This window comes from Somniosus microcephalus, chromosome 1, assembly GCF_052327205.1.
Source record: "Somniosus microcephalus isolate GS21.2 chromosome 1, FLI_Smic_1.0, whole genome shotgun sequence".
In the NCBI taxonomy this organism is placed as follows: Eukaryota; Metazoa; Chordata; class Chondrichthyes; order Squaliformes; family Somniosidae; genus Somniosus; species Somniosus microcephalus.
Window position 1 is genome coordinate 19,428,516 of NC_140987.1, and position 22,506 is coordinate 19,451,021.

General features: G+C 47.0%; 1 protein-coding gene across 1 annotated transcript in view; it reads right to left on the reverse strand.

Moving 5' to 3' along the window:
- Positions 1-3,454: 3,454 nt before the first annotated feature.
- mxd4 (MAX dimerization protein 4) overlaps positions 3,455-22,506 on the reverse strand; it is a 51,828-nt gene continuing 32,776 nt past the window's right edge. The window contains exons 4-6 of the mRNA XM_085972507.1: positions 17,627-17,741; positions 15,694-15,862; positions 3,455-8,809 (exon numbers count right to left, since the gene is read on the reverse strand). Of these exons, the coding sequence (XP_085828633.1) occupies positions 8,655-8,809; positions 15,694-15,862; positions 17,627-17,741 (439 nt within the window). The 3' untranslated portion in view covers positions 3,455-8,654. The remainder of the gene's footprint in view (positions 8,810-15,693; positions 15,863-17,626; positions 17,742-22,506) is intronic.

Genomic DNA, 22,506 nt, shown 5'->3' on the forward strand with positions numbered 1-22,506 from the left:
TTCAGAAAGGAATTTAAAGATAGCATTTTACAATCAATTTTTAAAGTACAATCAATTAATATATGTTACGGGAGACAAATTAAACTTCAGGAATATGTGGTGGAGGGATGGCTGTGCAGAGTGGCGGAATTGATTTGTATGATACAATGGAATGATCACGATGTTGTAAATGTTCTTAATGTTCAATGAAGAATATAATTTTAAAAAAGTGGGTAGCACTCTCACCTCTGAGTGAGAATGTTGTGGATTCAAGCCCCACTCCAGACACTTGAGCAGAAACATCTAGGCTGACACTCCCAGTGCAGTGCTGAGGGAGTCCTGGGACTGGGACTAGTCCTGGGACTCAGTGAAGTTACTACTAACACTACTAACAATAACCAGCCCCAGGACAGTGACATCGTAACACAGAGAATTCGACCCAACACAATCGTCACTAAGCAAAAGGAAAAATATCTGTCATATTGGGCAGAAACAACAAAAACCCAAAACAAACTCAATTGCTACTTGGCCCTAAACAGACAATACAACATGGCTGATTACCTGACCATGGTAAAGGATAGCAAACTGAGAAAAACCTTGACAATGTACAGACTTAGTGAACATAGCCTGGCCATCGAAAAAGGCAGACACAGGCAGACCCGGCTACCAAGAGAGGACAGGATATGCTCTCACTGCAGTCAGGGAGTGGTGGAGACAGAGATGCACTTCCTCACAGCTTGTAGAAAATATCAGGGCATAAGGGAGAATTTCTACCCAAAATTCACAAAAATATGCCCGGAATTCAGAAATTTGAATGACGACCAAAAACTCCCATACCTACTAGGGGAACAGAGAAATTGTGTAACCTTAGCGGCACACTATGTTACAGCTTGCCATAAACAGAGGGACAACCATTAAATCTAAGAAGAGTATATACAAATTATATGAATGTATATTTATACACTCAGGGATATATCTGTTTATACACTGTATGGATAGACCTGCGTTTATGTGTTCAACCATAAATGTTTTTCGATGCTTTGGCAACATAAGATGTACCTTGTCATGCCAATAAAGCGATTTGAATTGAATTGAGTGCCGCACTGTCAGAGGTGCTGTCTTTCGAATGAGACGTTAAACCGAGGCCCCGTCTGCTCTCTCAGGTGAATGTAAAAGATCCCATGGCACTATTTTGAGCAGGGGCGTTCTCCCTGGTGTCCTGGGGCCAATATTTATCCCTCAATCAACATCACTAAAAAAAAAATGATCTGGTCATTATCACATTGCTGTCTGTGGGAGCTTGCTGTGTGCGAATTGGATGACACGTTTCCCACATTACAACAGTGACTACACTTCAAAATTACTTCATTGGCTGTAAAGCGCTTTGGGACGTCCCGAAGTCATGTCTTTTTTCATTTTGATGGAAATTCTGAGCCATTGTGGCTGTAAACAAATGAAGGTTTTCCACATTTATAGCACGGTTTCCCTTGAATTGCTGACAAACTGGCTTTTGTAAGTTAGGGCAAGGGGGCCCCAGGGCTGTGTAATTATTTGCATGTTGGAGTGTTCCCCAAGGAATGTGTGTCAGCAGTAGCAAGGAACATTAACAGAGGTGTGTCAATATTTCTGAGGGGGAAACGGGGCTCTCAAAATGTGTCACTAGTTGAAGGAGGTTTCCCCAGAAGCATCTCAATATTTGCAGGGAAGTGCGGGGGGGTGGGGGTTTGTAGTGGGCGAGAGGGATGTTGATTCATCCAGTAGCACGTCATGATTTTCATAAGGGAAAGGGGAGGGTGCCGCGGGACGAGGCCCTGGGCGCGTCTCAATATTTATAGATAACTGGAAGCACCCCACCCGGTAATATTTTTTTTTCTTCACTCATGGTATGTGGGCGTCACTGGCAAGGCCAGCATTAACTGCCCATCCCTGATTGCTCTTGAGAAGGTGGTGGTCGTCGCCGTACGTGTCTTCACACTGTTCCCTTTGGGGAACTGTATGAAGTGGTGGAAGGATTTCTGGCCGCGTTTAACGCTCCTTCCGTGACCATAACCATCTTCGTACCAGCCATTAGGGTGGTTAGTCCTATGGCGGGAGGGTTTTACGGGCTCCCACAACCCAAAGGTGGTGGTGAACTGCCTTCTTGAACCGCTGCAGTCCATGTGGTGTTTTCCTAGCGGTTTGATACAACCGAGTGGTTTGCTCAGCCATTTCAGAGGGCAGTTAAGAGTCAACCACATTGCTGTGGGTCTGGAGTCACATAGAGACAGATTTCCTTCCCTAAAGGACATTTAGTGAAACCAGATGGGTTTTTACAACAATCCGGTAGTTTCACAGTCACCGTTACTGATACTAGCTTTTTAATTCCAGAATGATTTAAATTAAGTGAATTTAAATTCCCCAGCTGCCGTGGTGGGATTTGAACTCATGGCTCTGGATCATTGGTCCAGGCTGCAGGATTACTGGTCTAGTAACATAACCACGATGCTGCTACTGTTCCCCAGTGTTGGCTGTGACTCAGTGGGTAGCACAACACTCGCTCTCTGTGTCAGAAGGTTGTGAGTTCTAAATCCCACTCCAGGGACTCCAGCACATAAAAGCTCGGCTGACACTCCAGTGCAGTGCTGAGGGAGCGCTGCACTGTCAGAGGTGCAGTCTTTCAGATGAGATGTTAAACCGAGGCCCTGGCTGCCCTTCTCAGGTGGACGTAAAAGATCCCATGGCCATTATTTCCAAGAAGAGTAGTGTCCTGACCAATATTTATCCCTCAATCAAAGTAACAAAAAAGGATTCCGATAGCAAAATACTGCGGATGCTGGAAATCCGAAATAACAACAGAAAACGCTGGAAAAGGCCAGGCAGCATCCGTGGAGAGAGAAACAGAGTCAACGCTTCACGTCGAAAAAAGCAGGAAATGGAAAGCAAATTTAGGGGCTGGGTAAAGGGGGATGAAAGAACAAAAGGGAAGGTCAGTGATAGGATAGAAAGCAGGAGAGATTAAGAGACATTAAGAGATATTCAAGGCAAGGGGAGGTGGTAATGGGACAGGTTAAGGAACAAAGGATGGCTTGAATATGAAGCCTCCTACAGTCGACAAGCTTTTTACTGACGTATTCAGGGGGTACTCGAGTTCAAAGGACAGACTTAGTAGTTGATTAACCATGTAAACCAATGAAGTATCAATATTCCCATGTATACACCCCATTAGTAATAAGTGAGTGTTGTCTAATATAAACTGTATAAACTAAGCTGTATTGTCACTTTTCCTCTGAGAACGGAGCCTCCAGCTGGGGTTGGCTGAGGTGGTTCTCCCGTGTGCACTCGTAATAAACTATTGATCTGGGTAACACCTGAGTCTGTTAGTTCTGTTTTACCATCCAGATTTTCCTCGCTTACAGCTGCCATTCCTAGTGCAAGCCCCACCACAGGGAATGTTTATTTTAAAACACACGGCCATAAAACAAGAACACAGACCAAATGATGTAAAAAAATGCTTTATTATTTTACAATGAATGAATGATACAACACATCACCTTCAGTGTGCTACGGGGAGTAGCCAGCACCATGTATGTGTGAATTTATATTATACATCTTAGGAGCTTATATAAAGCATTCTATACTGAGGGGAAACTCCTCAACAATACATATTCACAAGTCTCTGGCACAGAACCCATCCAGTGTACCTCGAGCCATTCACAAAAGCCCCTCCTCTCTCCTCGCCCCTGCAACCCACCATCCCCAACTACACATCAAGAATAGAGTGAATCTGTTCAACAGAAACTGCAGTGGCTGAAGCTTCCGATCCCAAGTCACTAGCTAGTGCCTTAGGGAGTTTTGAATCTTTTTTTTTTCTTTCCCCCCCACCCCCCTGCCCCAGAAGGTGGAGAGAATTTTCTCACTTCTAACAATTCACACACGAAACACAACCGGGCCATTTCCAAGTTTAATTATCGAGGCTGAATGGAAGTAAGTGGCCCTTTCCACCTTCTAAATAGGAAACTTTCTAAAGACTTCTAAAAAATGTTTATTTTTTTTTTTAAAAGCCAGTGATTGTGGAACAAAAAAAAATATTTAATACTGCAGCAATGTTCCCCTTCTTGAAAGGCCTAGTAACTATAAATGGGCTCAGTTATCAGAGTAGGCCATCGTTATTCTTCATAAAAAGATACAAGACCAATTATCTAAATGCTTTGCAATAATCAATTGTACAAATCGATGGAACACAGTTTTGGTCTGTTGGAGACCTTATTTAAAATATATAGTCTACATTTCCCACCCAACCTCCCCTCCCCCTCCCCACCCAGCAAAAAGAAAAAAATGCTTAACTGCTGAACCTAGAGTTTCCTATTTTACGTTTAAAAGAAAATGCGCAAGTCATCAGCCCACCTTCCAGCCCGACACGTCCTCAGGCCACTGCGGAAGGATGGCTAGTCTGGGTGAACTGGTTGACTCAAGTTGACTTCAGTAAATACCTAGAACCAAGACACAACAGCATCGAGTGGCTGTGTTTGGGCATGCGTGTGTGTAGGTGGTTATGTGGGTGTGTGTAGGTGCACGTGTGTGGGGAAGGATCAGTTTTAACTCTACAAGAATCACTCACATCCCCGCTGTGAACCGGATGGATAAACGGTTTTGATTCAGGCGGTCAAGAGTTAATGGAAGACATCAGTAGAGTTGGACCTCGTTGGGACCTTCTTCGGCACTCAGCTGTATTCCAATATGGAATTTCTTCCACCTAGTTTTGGGGGGGGGGGGGGGTCAACTTTGAGCGACAAAGTTGTAAGTGAGTTTTGTACATCTCCCCATCCATCCCAATAACTAAACAAGAAATATTTGGATCACAGAATATTTCCAATCAGGCGAATTTCTCCCGAAGAGTGTAACTGCACCAGCAATTCCAAGGTAGGGCAAGCACTCAACCAGAACCTTGTCAGAGAGACACACCCCACTGGTCCTTCACTATACATGGAGGCGGGAAGATAAGTTAAATCTCACCCCAACCCCCCCCCCCCCCCCTCTCAAGCAGATATTTACAGAGTGGTACTAACAAAGTCTAGAGGCAAAAATGGTTGGGGGAGAAGGAAGGGAAGAAAAAGAAAACAGTAAAACATTTTGATAGTCATGAAAAGGCTCACATCCAGTTCCAAAGTGTTGGGTCTGAATCCCTGTAATTACTAATAGTTGTGCCTGGACTCCTTGGAGAGGGGGAGGATAAAATCCTCGCCCTGTGTTCATGCCACACTTGTGCTTTGCCGCAGTGTAAACTTAAGTGCTAAACAACCGTACAAACTGGGCACGTCTTACTCTGATCGAGCCACCCCACCAGCTCAAATAAAACAAAGCCTGGGGTCTGAATTTCTGCCGTCTCACCTCCTGTGGTACAGCGGTGGTGGCTGAGGAAACAAACCCAGGACCCAATGCTGGTCATGACACACGGAACCCATTTACAGCTGCAAGCCCAACACCCCCCCTCGCCCCCCTCCCTCAAAGTTTGGGCACGACACGCAATGGAGCCCCACACACCAGACGCTCCAAATCCCTCCAAAATACAGCGGGCCACTGTGCAAGTGCAGGGCACGGAAGTACATGTACAACCGTGGTCCAATACAAGGAGGAAAGCACAGTGCACAGGGGGCAGGGCGAAGGATACACTGGTTAGCACGAACCAGGCGGGCTTTGATCCAAGTTCACTACACCTCCCCACGCCCTGGTTTAAGTGCAGCACCAGCACTATCGCTCAATGCGACTGGAACTCTGCATCAGTCACAGAAACAGGAGAAGGCCATTCAGCCCCTCGAGCCCATTCTGCCATTCAATGAGATCATGGCTGATCTGCACCTCAACTCCACCTATCCACCTTTGCTCCATATCCCTTGATATCCTTACCTAACAAAAATCTTATCGACCTCAGTCTTGAAAATTTCATGTTGACCCAGCCTGCACGGGGACTAGTTTGGACTGTTCTAGCAAAGGGCTGGCACAGGCCTGATGGGCCAAACAGTCTCCTGCGGCCACTAGCCATACTGGGCCCCCAAGTCACAAAACAGTCCTGTGACTCGGGTATTAACACGCTAACACACAAGTGCTGCCAGGATACCGGGTCAAAGCCAACAATGAGACCCCAGGGCAGGAAGCTTACCCTGAGCGAGGGAATTAAAAAAAAAAGAGAAATCAGAACATAAAAAAAAAGTCAACCCAGCCCAATCTCTCTCACCTCCTAACGGCTGATCCAGGAATGTAGAGCCGGGAGCAAGTCTCTTGCCCGATCTCTCGATTAATGTAGGGAGGGGAGGCGGGCAAAGCACCACAATCCCAGGCAGGAGGGCGAAACAGCCAACAGCTGCCCAAGTCTTGTTGGGCAAACGCACACCCACCCCACTGGCCAACTCCCCTCTGACACCACAGGGTCGCGAGCAATGAAGAAAATCTTCATTACTGAATGAGGTCCCCTCGCTGGCTGGAAAGTTTTAAGTCGAGCCGGCCATTAAAAGGCACGAGCAGCGCAACACCGCTGAATATTTACCTCAAGAAATCAAACCCCCACTGATTAGGTACTCAAAAAAGACATTCGGTTAGAATTCTTTTTTTTCTTTAAATGCCCGGGGAAGAAATCACCATGCGAAGGGGACTAATACACACCCAAACGCACACAATACTCGGGAGAGCTGTCTGCAACGCTTACTACACATCAGTCACCTTTCATCTCGGTCATGACGTGGCGAGAGTTCCACTTTTAGTAAACAGCTTTCCTTTTTGTTTTTGATCTCAGCGTTCCGTCGCCCCCCCAGGAAACAGACGGGACTGCAAACGTCGCTTAGAAATTTGATCCGATTAACAGTCGCGCGTGCGTATCGATGATATCAAAGTAAAATCTCTATTGCTTTCATGATTTGGAAATTGGCATCAGTAAGAGAAAGAGAGAAAACAAAAAAAGTAGATAACTTTCAACAACAAAAAAAACTGCTGGAAATTCTGCAGTCTGTCAATCAAATACCATGTTGAGTTGTTACTGAGCTATATCCCTAGTAATGAGGCTTTTTAATAGTGTGATTTTCCTCATTGCTGGGACCAGCAATAACACAATATATATATATTTTTTTAAGGTTTTTTTTTAAAATTCAGCTGCCATGTTCTAACCTTTGACCTGTCCCCACCAGGAGGTTTTTTTTGGGGGGGGGGGGGGGGGTGGGTGCTGGGGGGGGGGAGGAGTGGGGTCACGGCTGGAGCGAGGTCGCGTGATCTCCGACTCCTGCAGACCGCCCGGTTGGCGCGTTCGGAAGCAGTCGGTTTAAGAGTGCAAACAAGGACGAGAGCTGCCGTGAAGTTCTTCTCATCGGACCCACATTTGAGGGGCAAGGGAAGGACGCGAGTGCCAGCAATCGGAGGGCGACGGGGTCTCCGAGAAATAAGTCACCAAGGCACAATAGGACAATGGCAGAGAGTCCCTGAGACTCCAGTCTGGGTCCTGTACCATTATAGCCTCTCCCCTCCACCCCCCCAACCAACCCTCCCTCCCTCCCTCCCTCCATCCCTCCCTACCCAACAAGCATGGTTCAAAGAACATTTAGGAAAATATAATACAAAATTTTGATACAGGAAATTTGAGACTACACTGGCTAAAATTACTTGACTATTATTTTTGTAATTTTTTTTTCGGTCATTTTTTTTTTCTTCAAAGAGACCTCTCTTGAGAAGTGTAATTAAAAGATTGGTCAGTCTGTCTAGGAAGCCATGCTCTAATGACTAAAACCAAGCAGACAGTGAAAACAAACACAGCTTTAGTATCGCTAACATTTCAATAGAAGCAGTCTAATTGACACGGATAATGAAACTGCCGCGCGTCGGGTGTATAATCGCGGAATGAAGCGGAAGCAAAATTTGAATTTTTTTTTCCTCTCTTGCTCAATGCGCCGCCTGGCACAGTTTCTTCTCGTTCTTAAAACGTCCCGTATAACATGATTGACTTGCGGATTAACAAGGAGACAACAAAAGCACTGTGTATAGCCTTAATCGGATTACTGTCTAGTTACTTAATAAAACGTCCTACTTTGGGAAAGGCAGGCGTTAGATATGCGACAGGAGACACACGAGTGCTCCTTTGGGAGCGGAGCGGCTGGGTTGCAAGTGGTCTCCGGTTAATGCACCGGCAGAAGACAAAACAACGCAGACACCGCTAATAACGCCGCTTTCTGTCGTGTGCTCATCACAACTTTTACCGTGGAGCCCCCACGATTGGAACCAGACAAAAAAAATTAAAAGAAAATCAATACTCTACTTGTAAGGCTAATCATTAGAGCTGGCTTTTCCCCCCTTCTCCCGCCCACCCCTTATTATTGCAAATACCATCTCACGTTTCTTTGCATCCTTCAACCAAAATCACATCGCGGGGTTGGGTTGAGTTGGGTTGGGTTGAGTTGGGTTGGGTTGGGTTGGGTTGGGTTGAGTTGAGCTGGGTTGAGCTGGGTTGGGTTGAGTAGAGTTGGATAGAAATTGGTTGGGTTGAGTTGGGTTGGGTTGAGTTTTCAAAGAACTGCGAGAGGGTAACAGCAATGCGAGAGCTCTTGTATTTGGGGTGTCTGTGAAAGAGTGGCAGTTAACATCTCAGGAAAAAAAACAAAAATTCGGTTTCTAAGTGCCCTGCGTTGACATGTGGTCCTCTGCTGGTACTGAAGCAGCCACTACGAGAGCCTCGGCGTGATTGTGCGAGAATCTGCATAGCCACTGTCACTTGAACTGCTCCGGAAACTGTAGTGGTCATCAACGTCACTGGCACTGCCAACACTGTCCAACTCACCGGGGACAAACTCCATGCCTTCGATGTCAACATCGGCTTCTGTACAAGAGCGAAGGGAAAATAAAATTTACCGTGACTAAAGTTACAGTAATGGACATGTGGGACAGACTCCCATATGTAGCACACAGCTGATGAATCAATCTCAAACACAATAGTGCAGATTAAACAGTTATATGGGACTGGTACCAGGCCCAATGCGATCATAGACATCCCAAGCAATGTTCCCTTTAAATTTTTTGGGTGGGCTGTAATGCCCCTTTAAGGGGCTGCACAGCCCATTCACAATACCGTGCCTGCGCGGTTTTTCCTATTTAAAAGCCAATGAGCCGGCAGCGCAGGTGCTGCAGAGCACTGCGCAGCTTAAAGGGAATATTGATCCCAGGTTACCATGGTTCCTGTGCCAGTAGGCCAGTCAGGAATGGACTTACCTTGTGCGAAGGGTAACCAGCCCTGATCGAAAGTTGTAGAGATGCGAGGATAAGAACATTGGAACAGGAGGAGGCCATTTAACCCCCCTCGAGGCTGTTCCACCATTCAACGAGATCAGGGCTGATCTGTATCTTAACTCCATTTACCCACCTTGGTTCCTATCCCTTAATACCCTTACCCAACAAGAATCGATTACTCTCAGGATGGACACATATTATGCTTGAGCGTTTAACTGCGTGCGTGCTGTCCGATTTACACTTTAATAACGGTGAGCGATGAGCCTAATGCAAACAGCCAGACCCTGTGTGTTCGAGGTCCCCATGACACGGAAAATAATGATGGACTGTGGGATAAACAAGTGGTGCTAAAATTATTTCAATCTGATGAACAGAATTATGGTGAGCTGCAAACACTTGTAAGGTAATTAGAAATACATTTATGTAGAAATGAGATGCACTTGGAGGAGCCCAGGGCACAGAGTCTGGAGCTGCTCATGGCCAAAGAGAACCCTAAGGTGTTGTGGTTACTTTCTCTCCACAGAAGGCAGTAGAGGCCAATTCATTAAATATATTCAAGAAGGAGTTGGATATATTTCTTAAGGCTAAAGGGATCAAGGGATATGGGGAGAAGGCAGGGACAGGGTACTGAATTTGGATGATCAGCCATGATCTCATTAAATGACGGAGCAGGCTCGAGGGGCCGAATGGCCTACTCCTGCTCCTATCTTCTATGTTTCTATTAAATGTTTTGGGGGGGGGGGGGGGGTCAGGGAGTATTTATGTCCGAGCTCTCCTCAGCAGTTTAGACAGACGGATGGACTAGAGGTCCAAGTACGTAGTCTGCGGAAGGAGTGGGCTGGACTGGCCGAATGACCTGGCATCGCTCCTTGCCATGTACTCACAGACGCGATTATTCGGGCATCGTGACCCTGCACTCTGGAAATATCGCAGTCTTCCTGTATCTCTCCCCACTTTCAAAATGTCTCCTCCAAATCGCTCTCTTTGAGTCAGTCTTCTGTCACCCCGCCCCCCAGCTCCTCTTCTACCTCCATCCTGGCGCCAGGTCCCTGCCCCCCTTGGGCGACCTCGGAGCGTTTCACTGTGTCAAAGGCCTTATTGAAGTGCAGGCCGTTGGTAATACGCAAGGTGCCTCCATCATACACACACGTACGTGGGATGCCCGGCTGCACGTGGAGCTGTTACTTTCGTCTACACTCGTGGGCTAAGTGACCATCACCAGTAACCATGGTGGCAAAGACTAAAAACGAGGGCAGTCGTGTTCCACCTGCCAGGGAGAAGCCGGGTTTCAATTCCAGCCTCGTTTGGCATTCACCCTAAAGCCAAGATGCCAACATGGGTTTAGTTAACGGGCTCAATGCCATCACTAGTTTGGTTAATGGGCACGATGCCAATGCAAGTTTGATTAATGGGCACAATGCCAACATTAGTTTGGTTAATGGACATGATGCCAACACTAGTTTGGTTAATGGACATGATGCCAACACTAGTTTAGTTAATGGGCACGATGCCAACATGAGTTTAGTTAACGGGCTCGATGCCAACAGTAGTTTGGTTAATGGGCTCGATGCCAACGCGAGTTTGGTTAATGGGCACAATGCCAACACTAGTTTGGTTAATGGGCATGTGCTAACATGAGTTTGGTTAATGGGCACGATGCCAACACTAGTTTGGTTAATGGGCATGATGCCAACACTAGTTTGGTTAATGGGCACGATGCCAACACTAGTTAGGTTAATGGGCACGATGCCAACACTAGTTTGGTTAATGGGCACGATGTCAACACTAGTTTGGTTAATGGGCACGATATCAACACTAGTTTGGTTAATGGGCATGATGTCAACACTAATTTGGTTAATGGACTCGATGCCAACACTAGTTTGGTTAATGGGCACGATGCTAACATGCGTTTGGTTAATGGACACGATGCCAACACTAGTTTGGTTAATGGGCACGATGCCAACATGAGTTTGGTTAATGGGCACGATGCCAACACTAGTTTGGTTAATGGGCACGATGCTAACACTAGTTTGGTTAATGGGCTCAATGCCAACACTAGGTTGGTTAATGGGCACAATGCCAACACTAGTTTGGTTAATGGCTCAAAGCCAACATGAGTTTGGTTAATGGGCACGATGCCAACATGAGTTTGGTTAATGGGCACGATGCCAACATGAGTTTGGTTAATGGGCACGATACCCACAATAGTTTGGTTAATGGGCACGATACCCACAATAGTGTGGTTAATGGCTCAAATGGGCGCAATGCCAACGGAGGAGTAAAATAAAAGTGGACAAGGGAATGTATCTGCATTGTTTCCTGCCCAATCTCACCCGTGTCATTCGAGAGCAGGAGCCTGCCGAAGAGCTGAAGGGAAAATGCCCATATGTTGCTCTCCTCGCTCAATATGGGGGGCGGGGGGGGGAAGAGAAGATGAAGGGGAAAAAGGAGATTACAACAGACGGCATAAAGTCAACCGTACTGGCATGGCAGGACACACACACACTGCGCTGTAACATTTAACAGACGGCGTTATAAGGGGCGTTAGGCAGAGTGGTGACACAAAAAGCAAAGGCAACGCACTGACACCATCTGCACTGGGACCACCTCCCAACACCCGGCTACAGCGCCCAGGGACTGCGAGAGGCAGGAAACGAGAGAGAGACTATTCATTAAACAGGAAAAGGAAAAAGGAACGCGACACCCTCGCCCACATCATTTAAAACAGTAACCTACAATTGCCGTACTTTAATTGGGCTAACCAAATTAGTAACAATACCGTGGAGGAGGAATTCCTGGAGTGTTTACGGGATGGTTTCCTGGACCAATATGTCGAGGAACCAACCAGAGATCAGGCCATCTTAGACTGGGTATTATGTAACGAGAAAGGATTAATTAGCAATCTTGTTGTACGAGGCCCCTTGGGTCGGAGCGATCATAATATGATCGAATTCTTCATTAAGATGGAGAATGAAGTAGTTGACTCAGAGACAAGGGTCCTCAATTTAAATAAAGGAAACTACAATGGTCTGAGGAGCGAGTTGGGTAGGATTGATTGGGGAATGGCACTCAAAGGGTTGACGGTGGATAGGCAATGGCAAACATTCAAAGATCGCATGGATGAACTACAGAATTTGTTCATCCCAGTTTGGCATAAAAATAAAACAAAAAAGGTGACTCAACCGTGGCTAACAAGGGAAATTAGGGATAGCATAAGATCCAAAGAGAGGACATATAAATTGGCCAGAAAAAGCAATAATCCCAAGGATTGGGAGCAATTTAGGATTCAACAAAGGAGGACAAAGGGATTAATTAAGAAGGGGAAAATAGAATATGAGAGTAAGCTTTCAGGGAACATAAAAACTGACTGTAAAAGCTTTTATAGATATGTGAAGAGAAAAAAATTGGTGAAGTCAAGCGTAGGTCCCTTGCAGTCAGAATCAGGGGAATTTATAATGGGGAACAAAGAAATGGCAGACCAACTAAATACATATTTTGGCTCTGTCTTCACAAAGGAGGACACAAATAACCTTCCAGAGATGCCGGGGAACATAGGGTCTGATGAAAGGGAGGAACTGAAAGAAATCAGTATTTGTAGGGAAATGGTGTTAGGAAAATTGATGGGATTGAAGGCTGATAAATCCCCAGGGCCTGATAATCTACATCCTAGGGTACTTAAAGAAGTGGCCCTAGAAATAGTAGATGCATTGCTGATCATCTTCCAACATTCGATGGAATCTGGAACTGTACCCATGGGTTGGAGGGTAGCTAATGTTACCCCACTATTTAAAAAAGGTGGTAGAGAGAAAACGGGGAATTATAGACCGGTAAGCCTGACATCGGTAGTGGGGAAAATGCTAGAGTCCATTATAAAAGATGTAATAGCAGAGCTCTTGGAAAACAGTGACAGGATCGGACAAAGTCAACATGGATTTACAAAAGGTAAATCGTGCTTGACTAATCTACTGGAATTTTTTGAGGATGTAACTGGTAAAATAGATAAGGGAGAACCAGTGGATGTGGTGTATCTGGACTTTCAGAAGGCCTTCGATAAGGTCCCGCATAAGAGATTAGCGTGTAAAGTTAAGGCACATGGGATTGGGGGCAAATATTGACTTGGATAGGGAACTGGTTGGCAGACAGAAAGCAAAGAGTTGGAATAAACGGGTCTTTTTCCGAGTGGCAGGCAGTGACTAGTGGGGTACTGCAGGGATCGGTCCTAGGACCCCAGCTATTCACAATATATATTAATGATCTAGGCAAGGGAACTAGATGTACTATCTCCAAATTTGCAGACGACACAACGCTGGGTGGGCTTGTGTGCTGTGAGGAGGATGTCGAGAAACTCCAGGATGATTTGGACATGTTAGGTGATTGGGCAGAAACATGGCAGATGCAATATAACGTGGATAAATGTGAGGTTGTCCACTTTGGTGGCAAAAACAGGAAGGCAGATTATTATCTAAATGGCAATAGATTGGGAGAAGGGGAAGTGCAACGAGACCTGGGTGTCCTTGTGCACCAGTCGCTGAAGGTAAGCATGCAGGTGCAGCAGGCGGTTAAGAAGGCAAATGGTATGTTGGCCTTCGTAGCGAGGGGATTCGAGTACAGGAACAAGGATGTCTTGCTGCAGTTGTACAGGGCCTTGGTGAGACCACATCTTGAGTATTGTGTGCAGTTTTGGTCGCCTTATCTGAGGAAGGATGTTCTTGCCATGGAGGGAGTTCAGCGAAGATTCACCAGGCTGATACCTGGGATGGCAGGAATGACGTATGAGGAGAGATTGTGTCGAGTGGGCTTATACTCACTGGAGTTCAGAAGAATGAGAGGCGATCTCATTGAAACTTATAAAATTCTGACAGGACTGGACAGACTAGATGCAGGAAGGATGTTCCTGATGGTCGGGGAGTCCAGAATCAGGGGACACAGTCAAAGGATAAAGGGTAGGCCATTTACGACAGAAATGAGGAGGAATTTCTTCACCCAGAGAGTGGTGAACCTGTGGAACTCTCTACCACAGAAGGCAGTGGAGGCCAGTTCATTAAATATATTCAAGGAGTTGGATATATTTCTTAAGGCTAAAGGGATCAAGGGGTATGGGGAGAAAGCAGGGACCGGGTACTGAATTTGGATGATCAGCCATGATCTCATTGAATGGCGGAGCAGGCTCGAGGGGCCAAATGGCCGACTCCTGCTCCTATCTTCTATGTTTCTATGTTTAAATAGGACGGACCATCAATAGCTGGCGTCAACCCTTCCGGATTTTAGCAACTTAATGATTCAGGATTTAAGCCAAGGTAATCGACCGCCATTTTATTTTCCCAATTAATTCATTCTCAGTACGCGGGCGATCCCTCTTTGCTAACACCCCTGTGAAGCCGTCTTACTGCGTTAAGGGCGCTATATAAATGCAAGTTGCTGTCTTGAGGTGGTGGTGGCAGGACTGCTCCTTGTTTTACAAACCGAGTGGCTTGCGAGGCTACATCAGAGAGCGTCGAGAGTCAGCCACATTAAGTGAGGCTGGAGTCACGTACAGGCCCCGACCAGGGTAAAGGGACAGCAGGCTCCCATCCCTGAAGGACATCAGTTGCTTTTTTTTATTAATAACCATCTGGCAGTTTTCATGGTCACTTTTTTTTCCTCGGTGCAAGCTCACAAGTTCAACTTGCTATGGTGGCGATTTGAGCTGGTGACCCACTGTGTTGCTAGTCCAGTGCCATAACCACTACACGACACTACATGTACAACAGTGTAGAGGTTGTGGTACCGGACTAGTAATCTAATGATCCAGGAGAACGCGAGTTTAAATCCCAGCGCGGCAGTTCGAGAATTTAAATTCAGTTTAAAGTAAAAAGCTGGGGGGGGGGGGGGGGAGAAAATAAACCGGGATCAGTAAAAGCGACCGCGAAGCTGTCGGGATTGTTGTAAAAACCCCACCTGCTTCACTGATGTCCTTTAGGGAAGGAAACCCGCCGTCCTTACCAGCGTTCCCTCTAAGCCGCGGCGCCGCGCAGCCCGGGACCGTTTTTTTCTAATGTTAGGTTTCGCGCATGCGCATAACTGTGAAGGGGCCAGACCGCCCCCGCCAAAAAAAATGAGGGGGGAACATTGGTCCTTCTCTGGTCTGGCCTATATGTGACGCCAGTCTCAAACTAAGATGGTTGACTCTTAACTGCTCTCTGAAATGGCCGAACAAGCCACACCGACGTCTCCAAACTGCTCTACAGCGCTTTAAGGCGGCCCAGCACCACCACCACCTTCTCCGGACCGGGGCAACAAATGCTAGCCCTTGCCGCCGACGCTCACAAACCCCGAGAATTATTATTATAAAAAGAAAAATGAAAACCCACGCACGACCGTACCCCCCTAGACTGCAGTTATACCCGAGGGTTCACACCGCAGTGCAAGCTCACACGGTGACGCTGTTTGCGTGCACCTCCCCCCACCCCCGCCAGTAGGCCGCCGCGCCCACCTCACCTTGCTCAGAGTCCGAGCGGTCGGTGGAGATGGCTGAGCCCAGGCTGTCGGTGCGTAGACGCTCCACCCCCTGCACCGCCAGCTGCTCCAACCGTCGCCTCAGGTACCGGCGTTCACGCTGCAGCTGCTCCTTCTGGTGCAGGGCCTTCTTGTCTTGTTCTTCCAACTTCTGCGGAAACAGAAAGGGAGAATGAAGGAAAGAAAGAACTTGCATTTTACACGGCGCTTTTCATGATGTCAGCCAATGAAGTACACGCAGAAGCCATTTTGCAATATCATGACCAGTTAACCCGTTTCAGTGATGTTGGTTTGTGGGATAAATATTGGCCCGGACGCTGGGGAGAACTCCCCCACCCCACCCCCACCCCCCGCCCTTCTTCGAATTAGTGTCTTGAACTTTTACGTCCACCTGAGAGGGGGGCAGGCTGGGCCTCGTTTTAACGTCTCATCCGAAAGACGAGCGGCTCCTCCGACAGTGCGGCACTCCCTCAGAGTGTCAGCCTAGATTTTTGTGCTATAGCAAAATACTGCAGATGCTGGAAATCCGAAATAACAACAGAAAATGCTGGAAAAACTCAGCAGGCCAGGCAACATCCGTGGAGAGAGAAACAGAGTCAACGTTTCAGGTCGAAACCCTTCGTCAGGGCTGAGAGAAAACACAGGAAATGAAACCGATTAAAGGCCAGTTTGGGGGCTGGGAAATGGGGATGAAAGAACAAAAGAGAAGTGAAGAGACATTAAGAGGTATTCAAAACCAGACGAGATGGTGATAGGACTAGTGGAGACAAAAGACGGCTCTAGATTAGGTGTGAAATGCGCTGGCAGAATGGGAGACAGCTGCCATGTGGGAGAGATTTTTTTTTTGGAGATGCCAAAAAAATCCCCAAAGATTTTTGTGCTCATGTCTCGGGAGCGGGACTTGAACCCACAACCTTCTGACTGTGAGGCGAGGGTGCTGCCCACTGAGCCACGGCTGACACCTGACAAGAAGCCTGCAGGTGCGGGCCGACCAGTGTCGAATGTTCCTTTCCCCGAGCATTGGTCGGCCTGGTTTCATCCTTCAGAAGACCATGGCCCCAGTGGATGAAAGAAGCCCAGGCACTCAAAACACTACAGGCATTTTTTTTTTTTAAATTCATACATGGGATGTGGGCTTCGCTGGCAAGGCCGGCATTTATTGGCCATCCCTTATTGCCCTGGAGAAGGTGGTGGTGAGCCGCCTTCTTGAACCGCTGCAGTCCGTGTGGTGAAGGTGCTCCCACAGTGCTGTTAGGGAGGGAGTTCCAGGATTTTGACCCAGCGACAGAAAGAGCTGTCCAATTAGCCCCACTCCATACTGCTCTCTCCCCGTAGTCCTGCAAAATATTTCCCCTCAAGCACAGGAAACTTTCGATTTACCGGCACCTAAATAACCGGAAATCTCGGTTAACCGGCAAAATTCAGGAGTAGGTTCAGGTAAGTTTTATTACTTGCCTTCCTCGATCTGTTGCTGTGCAAGGGTGTGGCTGCAGCTGTTGCTAAGCTACAGAGACGCTTGGAACTTGTGGCCATTGTTCTGAACCTGCAACAGGGTTTGTTGCTTTATACGGAGCTCTCAGCTCCGTATCTTTTACTATAGCTTTCGGTTATCCGGAATTTTTGATGAACCGGCACATCGGTGCCGGATAAAAAAAAAAGTTTCCTGTACTTATCTTTTGAAAGTTACCACTGAATCTGCTTCCACCGCCCTTTCAGGCAGCACACTCCAGGTCACAACTCGCTGCATTAAAAAAAAATCTCCCCATCTCCCCGCTGGCTCTTTTGCCAATTACCGTGGAAATTACTTACCTTCGAGATAAAAATTGGCATCCCCAAAAATTACTGCAATGGGTGATGGCTCCAGATTGCTGGTGAATCTGATGCAGGAGGAAGGAGACAAGAATCGGCGGTTTACCTTGATGTGAGTCCTTGCTCGCTTCAGTAGGCTGAGAGTGGTGTGTCTGGAACAGTCTGGGCCGAGGGGAACCAGCTCCTTCAGCTGCTCCAGGTACAGTCGCAGCTTAGCTCTTCTGCAATTGAACATAACCCCGTCAGTGCAGCCTGTGGCCAGAACCCCAAACCAGGCATTGTACTGAAAACACCTGCTCACCTCCCCCACCACACCCCACCCGTCAGTGCAGCCTGTGGCCAGTTCCCCAAACCAGGCATTGTACTGAAAACACCTGCTCACCTCCCCCCACCCGTCAGTGCAGCCTGTGGCCAGTTCCCCAAACCAGGCATTGTACTGAAAACACCTGCTCACCTCCCCCACCACACCCCACCCGTCAGTGCAGCCTGTGGCCAGTTCCCCAAACCAGGCATTGTACTGAAAACACCTGCTCACCTCCCCCCACCCGTCAGTGCAGCCTGTGGCCAGTTCCCCAAACCAGGCATTGTACTGAAAACACCTGCTCACCTCCCCCACCACACCCCACCCGTCAGTGCAGCCTGTGGCCAGTTCCCCAAACCAGGCATTGTACTGAAAACACCTGCTCACCTCCCCCCACCCGTCAGTGCAGCCTGTGGCCAGTTCCCCAAACCAGGCATTGTACTGAAAACACCTGCTCACTTCCCCCACCACACCCCACCCGCCCCTCAAAAACCCACTGGGGGCTGGATGGTCAAAGACAGGGAGTCACACAGACCAGGAGGTGTCACCTTCCAGCTCCAGACTGCGCCCAGCGAGCTGGCGGGAGTGTTCAGGCTGGCCCTACTGAGCCCCCGGATATAGAAAGTCAGCCAGGACCCAGACAGACACAGACACGCGCAGACACAGACAGACAAACACACGCACGCCCGCTGGAAAATAGAATCCATCCAACAGCTGTGCAAAAAAAACCCTCACAGCCTTTATGAATTCAGTCACGGGTGGGGGTTGGGGAAGGCATCTCAAATGTGCTTCACAGAGCCAGGAGTTCGCCAAGATCCCTCTACACTGACACACCGACACAGACCCCCGTACACTGACACACCGACACCCCCCGTACACTGACACACCGACACAGACACCCCGTACACCGACAGACCCCCCGTACACTGACACACCGACACAGACCCCCCGTACACCGACACACACCCCCCGTACACCGACACACCGACACAGACCCCCCCGTACACTGACACACCGACACAGACCCCCCGTACACTGACACACCGACACAGACCCCCCCGTACACTGACACACCGACACAGACCCCCCGTACACTGACACACTTGTGGAGATTTTTTCCTTTTCAAGTATTTATCCAATTCTCTTTTGAAAGTTATTGTTGAATCTGCTTCCACCGCCCTTTCAGGCAGCCCGTTCCAGATCACAACTCGCTGCGTAAAAAAAAAACTCTTCATGTCGCCTCTGGTTATTTTGCCAATTACAGGAAACTTTGTGCTATCCGGCACCCACGGGACCGAGCTGCTGCCGTTGCCTCAAAACTGCCGTACTCTCCAAAGTTAATGTTGAGAGATACGGAGATTCTTATCTCCGTATTTGACAACAAACACTGTTGCTTAGCAACAGCTTCTAAACACTCGGGTGTGGCCCTAAAGCTCTGTAGCTGAAGCTGTTGCTATAGCTACAGACCTTGCACAGCTTGACTGTTCAAACAAAGCAAAAAAAACAAACAAAAAGAATAAAAAACGGCTGCTGATTTTTGCGGGTGGCTCCAGATTGCCGGATAGCTCACCTCCGGATAGCACAAAGTTTCCTGTACCTTAAATCTGTGCCCTCTGGTTACTGACCCGTCTGCCACAGGAAGCCTTATTCATTATCAAAACCCTTCATGATTTTGAACAGCTCTGTCAAATCTCCTCTTAACCTTCTATGCTCCAAGGAGAACAACCCCAGCTTCTCCAGTCTATCCACGTAACTGAAGTCCCTCATCCCTGGAACCATTCTTGTAAATCTTTCCTGCACCCTCTCCAAGGCCTTCACATCCTTCGTAAAGTGCGGTGCCCAGAATTGGACACAATACTCCAGCTGAAGCCTAACATAAGAACATAAGAAATAGGAGCAGGAGTAGGTCAATCGGCCCCTTGAGCCTGCTCCGCCATTCAATAAGATCATGGCTGATCTGATCCTAACCGTCAATCTACTATCACAGAACCATCTCCTGAATCTAACAGAATTAGACACACGAAATAGGAGCAGGATCAGGCTACACGGCCCCTGGGCCCGCTCTGCTACCCACAGGGCCATGACCGGTCCGAACCTAGACTCATGTCCAAATTCCTGCCCGCTCCCCGTAACCCTTAATTCCTTTTACTTCGAGGAAACTGTCGATTTCTGTTTTAAATTTGTGTAATGATGTAGCTTCTACAGCTTTTTGGGGCAGCATATTCCGTGGACCTACCACCCTCTGAGTGAAGTAGTTCCTCCTCATCTCAGTTTTGAAAGAGCAGCCCCTTATTCTAAGACTATGCCCCCTAGATCTAGTTTCACCCATCATCGGGAACATCCTCCCCGCATCCACCCGATCCAACCCCTTCACAATCTTATATGTTTCAATAAGATCGCCTCTCATTCTTCTGAACTCCAATGAGTAGAGTCCCAATCTACTCAACCTCTCCTCATATGTCCATCCCCTCATCCCCGGGATTAACCGAGTGAACCTTTTTTGTACTGACTCGAGAGCAAGTATGTCTTTTCTTAAGTATGGACACCAAAACTGTATGCAGTATTCCAGGTGCGGTCTCACCAATACCTTGTACAACTGAAGCAATACCTCCCTATTTTTATATTCTATCCCCCTAGCAATGAAAGCCAACATTCCATTGGCCTTCTTAATCACTTGCTGCACCTGCATACTAACCTTTTGAGTTTCGTGCACCAGGACCCCCAGATCCCTTTGTACTACAGTACTTTCCAGTTTCTTGCCATTAAGATAATAACTTGCTCTACGATTTTTCCTGCCAAAGTGCATAACCTCACACTTTCCAGTATTGTATTCCATCTGCCAAATCTCTGCCCACTTACTTAGCCTGTCTATGTCCCCTTGCAGGTTTTTTATGTCCTCCTCACTCACTACTTTCCCTCCCATCTTAGTATCATCTGCAAACTTTGATATGTTACACTTGGACCCCTCCTCCAAATCGTTAATATAGATTGTAAAGAGTTGGGGACCCAGCACTGACCCCTGCGGAACACCACTAGTTACTGATTGCCAGTCTGAGAATGAACCATTTATCCCAACTCTCTGCCTTCTGTTAGATAGCCAATCCTCTATCCATGCCAGAATATTACCCCCAATCCCGTGATTTTTTATCTTAAGCAATAATCTTTTGTGTGGCACCTTGTCAAATGCCTTTTGGAAGTCTAAATACACTACGTCCACTGGTTCCCCTTTATCCACCCTATATGTTACTTCCTCAAAGAACTCCAGCAAATTTGTCAAACATGACTTCCCCTTCATAAAACCATGCTGACTTTGTCCTATTAAATTATGATTATCCAAATGTCCTGTTACTGTCTCCTTAATAATGGACTCCAAAATTTTACCTACCACAGATGTTAGGCTAACCGGTCTATAGTTTCCAGCCTTCTGTCTACTGCCCTTTTTAAATAAGGGTGTTACATTAGCAGTTTTCCAGTCTGCCGGGACCTTTGCTGAGTCCAGGGAGTTTTGGAAAATTATTACCAATGCATCCACAATCCCTACCACCACTTCCCTCAAGACCCTAGGATGTAAGCCATCAGGTCCAGGTGATTTATCCGCCTTGAGTCCCATTATTTTACCGAGTACCACTGCCTTAGTGATTTTGATCATGTTTAGCTCCTCCCCCCCTATAGCCCCCTGTTTGTCCAGTGTTGGGATATTCTTAATGTCCTCTACTGTAAAGACTGATACAAAATATTCATTCAGTGTTTTTGCCATCTCCATATTTCCCACCATTAATTTCCCGGTCTCATCCTCTAAGGGGCCAACATTTACTTTAGCCACCCTTTTTCTTTTTATATAACTATAAAAACTCTTACTATCTGTTTTTATTTTTTTTGCTGATTTACTTTCATAATCTATCTTCCCTTTCTTAATCAATCTTTTTGTTATTTTTTGCTGTCTTTTAAAGTTTTCCCAATCCTCTAGCCTCCCACTAGATTTGGCTACCTTATATGCCCTTGTTTTTAGTCGAATACTATCCTTAATTTCTTTACTTAGCCACGGATGGCTGTCTTTTCTTTTACACCCTTTTCTTCTCAGTGGAATATATTTTTTTTGGAAGTTGTAAAATAACTCCTTAAATGTACACCACTGATCATGTATCGTCTTACCCTTTAATCTATTTTCCCAATCCACTCTACTCAATTCCGCTCTCATACCTTCATAGTCTCCTTTATTCAAGCTTAGCACGCTTGTTTGAGATCCAACCTTCTCACCCTCTAATTGAATATGGAATTCAACCATGTTATGGTCACTCATTCCAAGGGGATCCTTTACTAGGACATTTTTAATTAATCCTGTCTCGTTACACAGGACCAGATCTAAGGTTGCTTGCCCCCTGGTCGGTTCAGTTACATACTGCTCAAGAAACCCATCCCTAATACACTCAATGAACTCATCCTCAAGGCAGCCCTGCCCAATTTGATTTGTCCAATTAATATGATAGTTAAAATCCCCCATAATTATAGATGTTCCCTTATTACAAGCCTCAACTATTTCCTGATTGATACTCCGTCCAACCGAGTTGCAACTGTTCGGAGGCCTATAGACTACGCCCACTAGTGTTTTTTCCCCCTTATTATTCCTTACCTCCACCCAAACTGTTTCATTATCCTGATCTTTTGACCCAATATCATTTCTCTGT